The sequence below is a fragment of the Microcaecilia unicolor genome, chromosome 9 (assembly GCF_901765095.1).
Source record: "Microcaecilia unicolor chromosome 9, aMicUni1.1, whole genome shotgun sequence".
In the NCBI taxonomy this organism is placed as follows: Eukaryota; Metazoa; Chordata; class Amphibia; order Gymnophiona; family Siphonopidae; genus Microcaecilia; species Microcaecilia unicolor.
Genome location: NC_044039.1, coordinates 84,039,110 through 84,054,619, shown reverse-complemented (window position 1 = coordinate 84,054,619; position 15,510 = coordinate 84,039,110). Strand labels below are relative to the sequence as shown.

The window sequence follows — 15,510 nt, the reverse complement described above, 5'->3', positions numbered from 1 at the left end:
TGTCCTCAGTACACAAGGATACCTCTGTATGTGAGACAATAACTGTGTCTGTGTATGAGTGTGGCTTTCCTTTTCTGTCTATGTGCTGTGACTTGTAATTGGCTACTGGAATATTTATTTTTATATTTTTTGTTTTGAAACCCTATACAATTCCTTAACTGTGCACAATTCCAATGATTGGTTTTGAACTACATTTAGAAATATCTCGCTTCATCTTCTGAACTTTAAGTTTTCTACTTATCAGGGTTAGGTTACTGTTTTAATTTTATGTCTATATGTTGCTGTGTGTCCTGTGATAAATGGCATATAATAAACCAGCTAATTATTAAGGAATCATTTCTTTAGTTTTAAATTAGTGCTTTAAGGTTACTCTGAGAGATTGCCTATCAACTGCAGTGGTAGTAAATCTCAAAGGAGTGTTTTTTTCCAGGATTGTATATTATTTCATTTAAGCAATGTTTGTTTGATTTGTGACGTGATGTTAAATACCTGATTGTTTTTGACTTCTGGTAAATTGCTTTCACTAGAAATGCAAGCACTCTTTAGTTTTAATTTTATAGGTGTGTGTCCGTGTGTGTGTTCTTTGAAAATTGCATAATTATTCCAGATATTTACTATAAAAGGTTCTATATTATATGCCATCTAAAACACTGTTTATTTGTGACGTTGTTTAAAATTACTACTGCTGATGTTCACTTCCTGGCTCTCTATTGGGGATGTGTTCCGTAAGAATGAATTAACTGTTTTAATTTTTTCTTTTCACGTCTTATCTACTACTTTCAAACTTCCTTCCCTGCCTCTTAAAGATTTATAGTTTTAAGATATATTATTGTATAGAGTTCCAGCATTTCTGGTTCTCAATAGGGTTTAGAGATTAACCCTTGCATAACATAACTAACTGGTAAATCGGAACTAAAGAAATTCAGGTTGCTATTATTTCAGAGCTATGTTCAGATAAGACTAGCTACAATTGCCAATTTCCTTTTTATTGAGACCCGTACCTATGAAAAGCAGATAAAGTAATAACCTTCTTTTCCTTCTTTTCCTGTCCTGAAGTATTAATTCTATGAAGACCAATTCCACCAGCATGAAGTTTTAATACGAAAACTTAAACTTACAGTTTTTGTCTGATGTATAGACCTATTTTCAGTCACCATAATATCCAATGCTTGCAGTGAGCAGTAAACTCAAATTAGACACAGGAAACACAGTTATTTCGTGATTTCCTTAAGACCTATTAACAGAGATTAACCCTTGTAGTTCTTATTTTCTCTAAAGTTCATCTTTACAAATGCTTTGAACTCAGTATATGATAAAGGAATTCATTACGTGTTTCAGATTTTTAATAGCTAGATGGGTTTTTCTGTGATTCTGTGTTATCCTACAATGTAGGTTTACAAGCTGTTCCATTTATCATACTGGTCTATATGAACATATCCTATTGGTCAATTGTGGGCATTTATTGCATTAATAAAAATTGTTACTATATCTTTGAATTTTTGAATTTTACTAAAATGTTTTAAGAAATGCTCCTACTTGTCTCCTGCTGATAAAGTGGCTCCTCCTCTGTATTTAAAATATACTTTAAATTGTAAATTGATTCCTGGGAATATATAAGCTTATTTTTAGCTATCCCTCTGAATGTGAATCTTGATATGCTGTCATAATTTAGGGCCCAAATTGTGAAAGCATAGAAAGGATCAGTTTAAAATTTAATATAATTTTCATTATCCAAATTGGCTCTGAACTATTACAGAGGACTATAGGTTATTGTCCTTCTCATTTGACCTATTTAAACCTTGTAAAGGTCACGTGAGGAGGCCTCATAGACATATATAGTTTTTACATCTTTGTTTTCTGATATTGGCTTTTCTCTATCTCTCTAAATATCATATTAAAGGCTGTTGTATTTTCCTGGAGCAGACTCTGACCACAATGTTTCCTCAGACTCTGCTGACTTCCTGTGCCAGCAACATCTAATTTACAGAGAACATTTTTTTTTTTCCTACTGGTAATTTGTGATGTTATGTATTGAGACTATGCTCCACCTACTGGTGCCCCAAGGAACTAACAATGCATTCTTTGATCTTTTCTTTCTGATGGTCCTGTGCTGAGATTTGACCACTTGATATTACTTCTTATATCAGCTCTATTTATTAAGTTCTGTAGGGTGAGTGAAGACTGTTAATCCAATTCCTGATCTACCGCCTCTATTCCAGTTTGATACTTCTGCTACAACTGAGCTCTGGCATGAAAAAGAAGCGCCACCTCCTCCAAAGAGATTTTTCTTTTGTCCAAATGATGTCATTAATTTAGACCTTCTTGGTTAGGCTCTTAAATATTCTACTGTATTAAATATTTTTGCAGGCTCATCTTTTCCAGAACCTATATGGCACTTTACGTATGAGCTCTCTGTTACAACAGACAGTGACCGTGATTTCAGTAGATACTTCCATCACCTGGACTAGTTATGAGTTTTAAATTTCTGCACATTAGTCTTCTGCTTTGACTATGACTATTTCCTACGCTACCCTTCTTTTTGAATCATCTAGCTCGTAAGTCCTGCTGGCCTCCTGCAGCTGAGGGCTCAACCCTTGGTGAATGTTAGTCATCGCAGGTGAAGATTCCATACCTACTGGCCATAGATTGCAACGCATTATCCGTGCCTTTAGACTATTTTTGTTCACCATATTTTTGACCCTCCATACATCAATAACTCGAACAATCAATTTTTATTGTTAGTTTTTTTTGTACTCTTTTCTTTTGTTCCATATACTTAACCATTGTTATTTAATCATGTCTTCGTAATAATTACCAATCTGTCTTGCACATTATGCAAGCCAGAAGTGGGGATATATTCCTAGTATTAAGAGGGTTGAAGTTGAAGCTCTGACCCCTACCAATCAGGAGATATAATTTCATATACTATATTGCTATTTATGTAATTGGCTTTTCGTTATTGAACCCTTATGGTTTCGCTTTTGCTTTTGCACTTAATTAGCACTGTTTTCTCCATGTTTACATTGTCTTCATGTCTCTTGACATCTATATATTATTTTTGCTTATTCAGTTTACACTGATTATGCCCACCAAGTTATAGCAACAGCAAGTCAGGCATACAGTTATTTTGCTTATTCCCTTGCTAGCCTCTGACTCTTGATGGACTGATTATGATGGGGCATGCCTAGAATAAGACATGGAAAGATCCAAGTTGTGCACCACAAGTACGTCTTCAAGATCTATCCAGGCCCAATGATGTTAGATCCCCCAAGGTTGTGGCAATAATCTTTACACCTTGCAAACTACTGGACCACAAGTCCTGGGTCCATGTGAAAGATATACGGGTTTACTCAGCCGCAGAACCAGATGTTACCAGCCTAACCATCTCAAGACCAGCCACTTCCTTCAGCAGGCCAGCCTGAAAACCCAGATCTCCATCCAGATTCTTCAGCGCTTCCACCGCCTCAACCATGATCGATGGAAGAGAATTTAGAACTGATACTTAATTTGAGAATTATTGTTGCTGTTTATGGACATTATAGATTCATATTTTGTTTTATTTTCAGTTTAGCAGTAATCCTGTCTATATATTGAAGAGGTTTTATTTTTATTTATTGTTCTAAATGTTTTTCTAAGACTTTCCCCGTTATTTCTGTTTATGTAATTTAAATTGAAGTTGATATTGCTCAGATACAAGGGTAACATCAAACCCTAATACTGGCTATGATATCATAATGTAGGTGTAAACCCTGTTAGTATCAACCAGTTATGCAATTGTTTAACTCTGGTATAGGCTTACTTAAGCTGCATATCTTTCTGTAGGTTTGACTAAGCTCCAAGTGGGATAACGGATATATAAAATGCTTCCCATACTTCCAGATCATTATGCATATGTCAAGTTCCATGCATGACCTTTGTTAATATGAATTTTCCTAGGATTGATCCTTTTTGCTGTATGAGGCAACCTCATACTTGCTATCCACTTTTTGGTGCTCATGATTGGATGCTAATGATGAGTAATAGTAAGGTCCGGAATTCCGACCTATTTAAGGATCTGAATACCTACAACCTAAAACAGCCTGCAATCTGAGTACTAACCATATATTTGTTGAGCCCATAACAATGCTTAATCGAAACCACTGTTCCTTCTCAAGACCACTGAGATAGATACATTAGATTATCTCCCCATGCACTATGCAATAGATACAATAGAAGCCATAGAAAGACCTGAAAGTGTTTATTAGTACGATCCACCTGAAATTGCTATTACCTATACTTCATGGGATTTTGTAGATGAACTCATGGATTTGTCCCATTCATAAAACCTTTCTCACTACAGGTTTGAGTAAGTCTCAAGAGAGATGACATCAGGATTAAGGCCCAAGGGGTTGGGTAATATATCACCTGAGAATGAAGTTTCCTATCTTGCACCATACCTTCTAGCAATTTGTAAGATCAAAACTCGCCCTCTCGTTTGATAGCTTGCCACCTTCTGGAATGGATGATGACAAGCTTGACGAGCTTTGTGTCACCCTCCCCAGAGGGGGTGACAAGTGGGGAATGTATAATTATGGTACAGCCAGAGACCCCCCCCCCCCCCCCACTGGAATGGTGGAGGGCCCAGTCACAGAGCTCAGGCCAGTACAGACCTTGGCTGAGTCAGAAATCTGATGGCTGACATAACTGGGAGCTTACTGGAAAAGTATGGCCTAGTTTGTAGCCCAGATTGAGGCCTAAATAAGCTAAATTAGGAAAAGTTAATAGATATGGAAATAAAATGGAGGAATTCAGCACAAAATGGAAGCCCATATCTGTTACAAAGTGGAATTTTCTCTAATGTAAGTTAGAAAAACAAGTTGAGAAATAAGTGAGTCATAGCAGGTGCAAAGAAAATAGGGAACTAGCTGTTCCAGAGAGGAGGGAGACTTCCTGTGAGCAGGATTGTGGTCAGCTGGTCAGCTGGTGTGAGAAAGGAAAGGCGTAGCAAGATAGAAGCTACTCATTAGCATGAGCCAATCAGTGACAACCATGACATTAGCATAGACCCAATCAGGTATATCTACTGTCATATTACCCATATCCTGAGGGCACCTATAAAAATCCGGGTATTTCCTGGTTTGAGTTAGAGAGACAAGGGTTGGCACTCTCTCTCCAAGGGAAACCAATGTGTCCAGCAGAATTAACAAATTACCTAATTGCTTTCCCTTGTAAAACCTCTAATTGGTAAAAGAAATTATAAAAGATTAGCAAATAATTAACACCTGTTTGCAGCTTATTATATTCCTATAATTAATTGATTGTACATGCCTGTTGTCAATCTCTGATTTGACTTATACCTTAGCAAATAAACTCCTCATTCCAAATGATGATTTGTGGGCTTCACTTAATGATCAAAGGCTGTAAGTATAAATGCATTGTATAACTTGTCATAAGGCTGGTATCTTTTCCTTAGACCTAACTTCTCCCTTAGAGGCAATAACTCCCTGATTACCCCAGTACTAGTGTTATTTAGAGATGGAGTCAGATTAAGGTCACTCTAGCCTTCCTGGGGGGGCTGGGGACCCCTAAATTCTCAACAATAGATAACTGTTTGAGACAGGATGCAGACCCATTAGATAAAGAGCGTTACACAGTTTACTTTATCTGGACTTTTGTGGACTTTTGCACTAACAGGATTTTCTATTTGGACTTTGCATTCACACTTGCACCTTTGCTTTGTACCAAAACCTCAGCTTTCATATAATGAGCCTAGACTAAGACCTAAACCTGTGCAGTTGGACTTTTACTAGTAGTATGTATTTGTTAACCAGCAGCTAGATAACAAGTTGTAGTAGTCAGCAATTTAGGGTTGTAGGGAAGGCAGCTGGCTCTGCCAGCGCAGTCTCGTGATCCATGCATAGAGGCTGTATTGTGTAAATGTGCTGGAACACTGCAATAAGTTACTGTTTTGCTGAAACTGGAGTCAGGTTATACTAGAGTTAGATTTTGCTGTAAAGGACAATCTATTGTGCTTAGCTAAAAGAAGCTGTAACTTGTAACATGGCAGCCATTAACTTTGCTTTTTCTGTGAAATACATTTTCTCTCCTTCTGTGCCTTTCTGAAATGTAAGGCTTGCAAGCTGACAGTTAGCTCACAGGAAGCAGCTGTAACCAGATAGCAGAAACCAGCTGGAACTTGTGCTGCTTAACAGTATATTGCCTTATATGGTTTATGCAATGCCAAATAACTGTGAATAGACTAGAGACCAGTGTTGGAAATAGAGGGTTGTGTGCAAAGCCAAAGATAAGTTTCTTTCCTGGGTTTTGTGTAAGATCCTCTGTCTGTAACTGCGCATGACTACTGATAAGAGTGTATAAGAACGAGTGTCAGGTGACGCTCGGGGCACAGTATCCCGAGTCTGGACTCAGTACTGTGTCAGCTAGCTAATAAAAGCTGTCATGCCTCGAACCATTTGCCTCTTGTCTCCTGTTACAGTTAGTTTCTGTTTGTTTGCTGGCTTTGTGGCTGCTTGCAGCTTTTAGTTCTGTGTCTTGTTAGTCAGTGTTTTGTTCCCTGTTTCAGTGGCTGCTTGCAGCTTCCAGTTTCTGTCCCCTAGCTTGTCCTGTCCCTGCCTTGTGTTGTATTGTCTAGCCCAGTTTCTTGCCTTGCTGCCCATGTTCCTTCCTTTCCTCTCTGACACTTAGTCCTTGTGCTGCCTAGCTGTTTTCCCGCTCCTGCCCTGTCCTGCCAAGTCCTGTCGGCCACCTGAAGCTGGGAGCTCAACTCCTGGTGGAAAGTGGCCAGGTACAGGTGAAGCCTAACTGTTGTCAGAGTTCTGCCGTGCCCCTGGTGTGGGGTGGTTTTGCCTGCCACTGCCGCACCTCGGCAGTGGCCCAAGGTGTCCTGTGTCGGTTATGGTGAGCCCTTAGGTTCCCTGAGGCCCCGCAAGACCTCAGAGGACAGCCGCGCACCCCGAATCTTCACCCGCGGCGACCGCTGTTCACCAAGGGTTGAGCCCCCAGCTGCAGGCGGCCAGCAGGACTGCTGGAACCGCGGGGTGACGGCCGGCCTGGCTGGTAGTCAGCAACTCAGTCTCTGAAGGACAGCTAGCAAGGACGGCTAGCACTGAAAGGACACAGTCTCTGCAGGTGGCTAGCAAGGGCGGCTAGCATTGAAAAGGCACACAGTCTCCGAGGGTGGCTAGCAAGGACGGCTAGCAAGGAAGAGGAACACAGTCTCTGACGGTAGCTAGCCAGGACGGCTAGCATGAAAGGAACACAGTCTCTGAAGGTGGCTAGCAAGGGCGGCCAGCACCGGAAGAAACACAGTCTCTGAGGGGGGCTAGCAAGGACGGCTAGCAATGAAGATGGACTCAGTCCTCTGAGGGTGGCTAGCAAGGCGGCTAGCAATGAGGAGATGGACCCAGTCTCTGATGGTGGCTAGCAAGGACGGCTAGCAAGGAAGATGGACCCAGTCTCTGAGGGTGGCTAGCAAGGACGGCTAGCAAGGAATATGGACCCAGTCTCTGAGGGTGGCTAGCAAGGACGGCTAGCAAGGAATATGGACCCAGTCTCTGATGGTGGCTAGCAAGGACGGCTAGCAAGGAAGATGGACCCAGTCTCTGAGGGTGGCTAGCAAGGACGGCTAGCAAGGAAGATGGACCCAGTCTCTGATGGTGGCTAGCAAGGACGGCTAGCAAGGAAGATGGACCCAGTCTCTGAGGGTGGCTAGCAAGGACGGCTAGCAATGAAGAGGAACACAGTCTCTGACGGTAGCTAGCCAGGACGGCTAGCAATGAAAAGGAACACAGTCTCTGAAGGTGGCTAGCAAGGGCGGCCAGCACCGGAAAGAAACACAGTCTCTGAGGGGGGCTAGCAAGGACGGCTAGCAATGAAGATGGACTCAGTCTCTGAGGGTGGCTAGCAAGGACGGCTAGCAATGAGGAAGATGGACCCAGTCTCTGATGGTGGCTAGCAAGGACGGCTAGCAAGGAAGATGGACCCAGTCTCTGAGGGTGGCTAGCAAGGACGGCTAGCAAGGAATATGGACCCAGTCTCTGATGGTGGCTAGCAAGGACGGCTAGCAAGGAAGATGGACCCAGTCTCTGAGGGTGGCTAGCAAGGACGGCTAGCAATGAAGAGGAACACAGTCTCTGACGGTAGCTAGCCAGGACGGCTAGCAATGAAAAGGAACACAGTCTCTGAAGGTGGCTAGTAAGGGCGGCCAGCACCGGAAAGAAACACAGTCTCTGAGGGGGGCTAGCAAGGACGGCTAGCAATGAAGATGGACTCAGTCTCTGAGGGTGGCTAGCAAGGACGGCTAGCAATGAGGAAGATGGACCCAGTCTCTGATGGTGGCTAGCAAGGACGGCTAGCAAGGAAGATGGACCCAGTCTCTGAGGGTGGCTAGCAAGGACGGCTAGCAAGGAATATGGACCCAGTCTCTGAAGGTGGCTAGCAAGGACGGCTAGCAAGGAATATGGACCCAGTCTCTGAAGGTGGCTAGCAAGGGCAGCCAGCACCGGAAGAAACACAGTCTCTGAGGGGGGCTAGCAAGGACGGCTAGCAATGAAGATGGACTCAGTCTCTGAGGGTGGCTAGCAAGGACGGCTAGCAATGAGGAAGATGGACCCAGTCTCTGATGGTGGCTAGCAAGGACGGCTAGCAAGGAAGATGGACCCAGTCTCTGAGGGTGGCTAGCAAGGACGGCTAGTAAGGAATATGGACCCAGTCTCTGATGGTGGCTAGCAAGGACGGCTAGCAAGGAAGATGGACCCAGTCTCTGATGGTGGCTAGCAAGGACGGCTAGCAAGGAAGATGGACCCAGTCTCTGAGGGTGGCTAGCAAGGACGGCTAGTAAGGAATATGGACCCAGTCTCTGATGGTGGCTAGCAAGGACGGCTAGCAAGGAAGATGGACCCAGTCTCTGATGGTGGCTAGCAAGGACGGCTAGCAAGGAAGATGGACCCAGTCTCTGAGGGTGGCTAGCAAGGACGGCTAGCAACAAAAAGAACACAGTCTCTGAAGAATAACACTCCGCGATCCACTGCGTCGGCTCCTGACATTAGAAACGGAAGCCCTGAATGCTTCCCGTTCCGAGGTTTAAATCCCCCGCCAGTCCATCCCCTCCCTGGACGAGGAGCCAATCCCTCCGGCCCTGACAGGCAAGGAGCGCCCGGATTGGCAGGCCTGCCTAGCAGGTGGAGTCTCTCCTTCCATGCGCCAATCCGGCGCGAGTGGGCGGGGCTTGCCCGCTGGTCTGCTCTGGCCGGGGAGACGACAACGCCGGCGCCGCCATCTTGGCCGGCGTATTCCCTTCTCCGAGGCCGGCGTTCGCTCCAGCGGGTCGCCGGCCTCGGACCGATCCGCGGCAGCGCCGGCCCCGTCGGCGGCTCGTCTTCGCCGCACTGGGCCCTGCGGGCTCCGTCGACCATCGCTTCCCGCCGCGGGAGCCCAGGTAAGGACCCGGGACGGGACACAAGGGCTCACAAACCCAGTTCCTGTTGTGAAATCGTGACAAGTAACTAGCAAGTTAATTAAATTTGCTGATGACACAAAGAGAGGCATAATCGAACGGCGCCAGCGAAATAGATCACCGGTGACGTAACCATATAGTCGAAAAAAGATGGCCGATCATCTTCTCGTTCAATAATATGGTTTGGCCCGCCAAAATGCCAGAGTTCGCCGGGTTGAAGATTGCCGGTTTTGTTTTTCAGCATAATGGAAAAAAGATGCCGGCCATCTCAACCCGGCAAAATCCAAGGCATTTGGTCTGGGAGGAGCCAGCATTTGTAGTGCCTGGTCATCCCTGACATGTCAAGGCACCAACCGGGCACCCTAGAGGGCACTTCTAAAAATCTTTTTAAAATACACAAATAGCTCCCAGGTGCATAGCTCCCTTACCTTGGGTGCTGAGCCCCCCAAATCCCCCCCAAGCCCACTCCCCACAACTCTACACCATTACCATAGCCCTTATGGGTGAAGGGGGCCACCTACATGTGGGTACAGTGGGGTTTGGGGGGCTCAACACTTAGCACCACAAGTGTAACAGGTAGGGGAGGGATGGACCTGAGTCTGCCTGCCTGAAGTGCACTGCACCCATTAAAAACTGCTCCAGGGACTTGCATACTGCTGTCAGGGAACTGGGTATGACATTTGAGGGTGGCATACAGGCTGGCAAAAAAAGGTTTTTATTTTTTTTTAGTGTGGGAGGGGGTTGGTGACCACTGGGGGAGTATGGGGAGGTCATCCCTCATTCCCTCCGGTGGTCATCTATTGAGTTGGGGCACCTTTTTGAGACTTTGGTAGTGAAAAATAAAAGGGACCAAGTAAACCCGGCGCGAAATACTGATTATAACGCCGGGTTTTTTTCCATTATCTGCGAAAGCTGGCCATCTGGTAGCCACGCCCATGTCCCGCCTTCGCTACGCCGCCAACACGCCCCCTTGAACTTTCGCTGGCTTGGCGAGGGGAAAGCAGCAATGGTGTCAAAAAAGCAGCTTTCGATTATACCGATTTCGCCTCTTTTTGAGAGATTGCCGGCCATCTCTCGATTTATGTCAGAAGATGCCCGGCAATCACTTTCGAAAATAAGCCTGAAAGTTATTCAAAGTCATTAGCTCACAACAGGATTGTGAAAATTACAGAAGGACCTTACAAGACTGGAAGACTGGGTGGCTAAATGGCAGATGACATTTAATATGAGCAAGTGCAAGGGGAAATAAGAACCTGAATTATAGCTACATCATGCAAGGTTCCACATTAGGAGTAACGGAACAAGAAAGGGATCTGGGTGTCGTTGTATAATACACTGAAACCTTCTGCTTAGTGTGCTGCTGCAGCTAGGAAAGCGAATAGAATGTTGGGTATTATTAGGAAAGGTATAGAAAACAGGTGCGAGGATGTTATAATGCCAATTTATCGCTCCATGGTGCGACCGCACCTTCAGTATTGTGTTCAATTCTGGTGGCCGCATCTCAAGAAAGATATAGTAGAATGGAAAAGGGTGCAGCGAAGCAGGGATGGGGATGACTTACCTATGAAGAAAGACTAAGGAGGCTAGGGCTTTTCAGCTTGGAGAAGAGACGGCTGAGGGGAGACATGATAGAGGTATATAAAATAATGAGTGGAGTGGAGCAGGTGGATGTGAAGCATCTGTTCACGCTTTCCAAAAATACTAGGACTAGGGGGCATGCGATGAAACTACACTGTAGTAAATTTAAAACTAATTGGAGAAAATGTTTCTTCACCCAACGCATAGTTAAACTCTGGAATTCGTTGCCGAAGAACATGGTAAAGGCGGTTAGCTTGGTAGAGTTTAAAAAGGGGTCGGACGGTTTCCTAAAGGACAAGTCCATAGACCGCTACTAAATGGACTTGGGAAAAATCCACAATTCCAGGAATAACATTTATAGAATGTTTGTACGTTTGGGAAGCTTGCCAGGTGCCCTTGGCCTGGATTGGCCGCTGTTGTGGACAGGATGCTGGACTCGATGGACCCTTGGTCTTTTCCCAGTGTGTCATTACTTATGTACTTATGAGCCCAATAGCCACTTTGAGTAATGGGCTGAGAACCGGAGAAGTCCATTGCCCTGTTTACTAAGCAACATTATAGGTGCGTTAACATCATTGTGATCTTGGGCAAGTCACTTACGGGGTCTTTTTCTAAGCTGTGGTAGCGTTTTTAGCTCATGGTAGAAATCAGCTGGCGGTAATCACCGAGACGCCTTTGGCATCTCAGCATTTACCACCAGCTGATTTCTACCACAAGCTGTAAACGCTACTGCAGCTTAGTAAAAGATCCCTTTAGCCCTTCATTATCTCAGGTACAAACTCAGGTTGTGAACCCTCCAATGGCAGAAAAATAGCTCCTGTACCCAAATGTACAAGCTTCAATAGCTTGCAAGTGGTATATATTTATTTATTTAGATTTTGCTCACACCTTTTTCACTAGTAGCTCAGGGTGGGTATATAATAAATAAAACAAAAAGTTTATAAAAGCGTATATTGCCTTATAAAATAGGCACAATCTGAGCCTTTCAACATATGTGTTCTATTATAAAGTTACCCTCAAATATATGATAATCTACACCTGTAAACGGAGTCTAAGCTTTCAAAATGTATTCCATGTTCAAACCAGATAAAATATTGAGAAAAATGCACATTTTGAAGAAAAGTACATAGTTTGAAATTGCACATTTTAAAATACATTGTTATGATTCTGCCGGTTTGGCAGAGGGAGAGGGAGGACGTCTTTTTTGATTGGCTGCCAGGGTTTGTGCTGACGTCAGTGGGTAGTACTTAAGCCTGCATGTTGCTACTTACTTTGCTTTGGCGTTACATTCCCTGTGTGACTAAAGCTGTGCAGTTCTCTTGTTGGGTTCTGACTTTGATCTGAGTTTCCTGTTCAGGGATTTCTTTCCTTTCCCTTCTGTTTGTGTTAGCTGTGGGCAACTGTGCGTGTGTGAGTAATCAGTTCTCTTGCCTCCAGCTGGGTTTCCCTTCACTGCCTGCAGTTCTCTGTGGGAAGCCAGCTGCTCTTTGTCAGTGGGGGCTGGGGTTTGTTCAGCCTCTGTTTCAGCTAGGCTGCTTATCTGAGAGCAGAGGTCCTCTCCTGTTGATTGTTTACTCTAAGGATTTCTCTTCCCTGGGTCTGCTGGCTCAGTGAGTTGAACCCTTTGTGTACTGTGTGTATTGTGTCCCTGCCTCTGACTGTGTGTTTGTTTGTGGTCCTGCTTCCCCTTGGGAGCTTTCTCTTTGATTGTTTAAGGATTTCTCTTCCCTGGGTCTGCTGGCTCAGTGAGTTTAACCCTTTGTGTACTTTGTATACTGTGTCTCTGCCTCTGTCTTCAGTGGGATTGAGGCAAGGGCTTTCTGCCTCCCTTTTGTGTCTTATACCTCTAGCCTCTGGTTGGGGGCTATCTCACCCCTTTTTGGCTTGCTGTATTAGCTCCCCTGTCCTGCGCTAGTCCCCTGGGTGTGGCCCCGCTCTGGTTCTTTTGTTACTCCCTCTGCCCTATTGCTGGGGTTTAGCGCGTTTGGCATTTTGGGGTCCCAGGGGGCCCTCGGTGTTCTTTCACCCCTCCCTGTGTGTGTCTGGGTTCCAGTTTGGCCGTGAGGCCCGCACGAGTGGCTCTGCATGCCTAGGTTCCGGTTCGGCCGCGAGGCCAGCCTGTATGCCTATTTCCCTTTCTTCCTGAGGTACTGAGGGGGAGGGTAGCTTCGGGGTATTGTGTAGCTGGGGTGTGTGGTGGTGGCGCTCTGCTGGCCTCGGCCAGGGCCCAAGGGCTCACGACCAACCCAACAGATTACATACATGCACCATTTTTGGTAAATTTTAACGCATGCATTGAGCTCTATATTCAGCAAGATGCCAAAAGTGCCAAACTTTATTTGGATAAAGTTATCTGGTTTTCTTTTTCTGGATATTCAGTGAAATTTAACCAGACAGGTCCACTGGAAATATTCAAATGGAGGGGAGGGGAAAGAGGAGAAGGGAGAGAGAGAGGAGTATTTCCAGTTATCTCCAACAGTTAGCCAGACAACAAATCTTTTGAATATTGACTGCAATTAAGATTTAGATTTTATTATTTATAACCCACCCTTATCCAAGGCGAGGCAATATATACATATAAAAATACATAAAACGTACAAAACATATAAAAAATTAAAAGAAACAGAATTTAACCCACATCAAAGTTCATGAACGGGCATTCAAAATGTTCTAAGTATCCCATAGGTACATCTGAAAGAAAAAGGGACGGGCACAAGTACCTCTGACCTTTGACCGCTTTTTATACAGTCAATGGCTACAAGCATCTCTGGAGTTTTCAGTGTGAAATCCTTCTTTGTGGTGACCTCCCTGTGTCCTCCCATGCTCCCAGACTAGACCCTTTTCATCACAGGCAAAGCCACCTGTGGTATCAAACAGAATATGTACCTTTACGCACAGAAGGAGAGGCAGTTTTCAGCAGCCCTTTTTCCACAGAAAACCCCTTTGGAAAAAAAAAAGTCGTCCTGCAAATATACACAGACCTAAAAAGCAGCAGCCATAGTACATTGTTGCTGGGTTCCCCTTGAAACTTCCCCATGGTTTGCTTCTTTCCTCCTTAACAAGCTATTTTGTGTTTTGGGTGTGTGTCCTTCTAATCAGCTGCTAAATACACTGCAAAAAATAACACAAAAAAACCCTGCAAAAAATAACACAAAAAACCCTAAGAAAATGAGAAGGAATCTATTTTCCTCAAAGCAGAAAATAAAGACAGAAATCTGACAGTAACATAGGAGGTTTTAACATTCAGCTGCCAGGAATCATTTTAAGAAGGAGTGGAGTTAACTGAGATGTCCTATTCCGGCAACGCAGCAGCCAACCCAGCCAGTTACTCTCTGCTTTCTGCATCTGACCGCTATACATCTTTTCTTCATACAAATGCACTTGCTATTCATGAATAAGTCGTTTTTCCTCTAAGGAAAGACAGATCCTGTGTATAACAGACATGATGAATCACTATAGCGCATGGGAATAGGTGGGTTCCCCCATAGATACCATAGGGACTGATTGCTGGTTTGAGGAGCAGGGGGAAGGGTTTCAGACTTTTTATTGAAGAGTACTGCTCAGGCAGGCAGACAGATAAGAAGTTTGGAAGACGGAGACCTCAGGAATATTAAGCATAACGACCAACTTCCATCAAAGCGATTTCTGTGCTCTCAAGACATACTTGCTTTTTAAATTTCCATTTTCAGTCCTAATACGTCTAATACCATAAAGCAAAGTTATTACCGTCAGTCTCCAGGTGAGCATCGGTCGTACTTTCACTCTTGTACCTACCTTTTCATCCATTACATGACCATTCCATTCCAAGGAGACATTCCCTTTCAGACAGGTTCTCTCAGACAGCACAGTTACCTCCTTGTAGCTCCAAAGCACGCATGTATAAAGCATAAATCCTCTCTGTCACTCCTTTCCCCTCCCAGATGGCTGCTTATTTATACAGTGCAGGGCAATCCGTCCGTTCCGTGAGCAGGCACCGCTTCCAACATCTCACTTTAAAAGGCAGAATCCAGTTCAGGATTACTTCTTCTCCACAAAGCAACACCAAACTATTGCAACAGGCTTCCTAGTCTCTCCATCTGGTTTGCCTCCCTGTCCCTGGCTCTTACTTCAGACAGCAGGAGGGAGTGGGTGGGTTCTTGTTTAGTAGATCTTACCAACAGTACTGATGCTGACGCTGAAAAGGAACTGACACTGCTTAACACATACATGTGCATTGACGTGTAAAATATACTGCATGCAAAATTAATGCACCTTATCCTATGCATTAATAGGTGTTTAATCAATGTGCACACGTTAAAAAGTTCTAATGTGCATTAAATTCTTGTTTTTAAATTAAACAGCATGCGTGAAATCAACTGAAAAAAACGAGAACATAAATCAGGAAAAAAAGTTTTTTTTTTGTTTTAAATCCAAAAAACGAACCGAATCTTTTTGCCTGTGCACATCCCTGCTAAAACATGATAGCTGTATTTCCCAGA

At 44.2% G+C, this 15,510-nt stretch overlaps 1 protein-coding gene across 3 annotated transcripts in view; it reads right to left on the bottom strand.

Moving 5' to 3' along the window:
* The window catches only part of A4GALT (alpha 1,4-galactosyltransferase (P blood group)), a 117,401-nt gene extending 102,213 nt beyond the window's left edge, over window positions 1-15,188 (bottom strand). For 2 of the 3 annotated variants that reach the window (XM_030215315.1, XM_030215313.1), the window contains exon 1: window positions 14,807-15,188. Coding sequence is in view for 2 of the 3 variants with exons in the window: in XM_030215313.1 (XP_030071173.1) it covers window positions 14,807-14,814 (8 nt within the window). In the remaining variant the exon portion in view is untranslated. The remainder of the gene's footprint in view (window positions 1-14,806) is intronic. The other variant, XM_030215314.1, reaches the window with a different exon arrangement.
* Window positions 15,189-15,510: the final 322 nt, after the last annotated feature.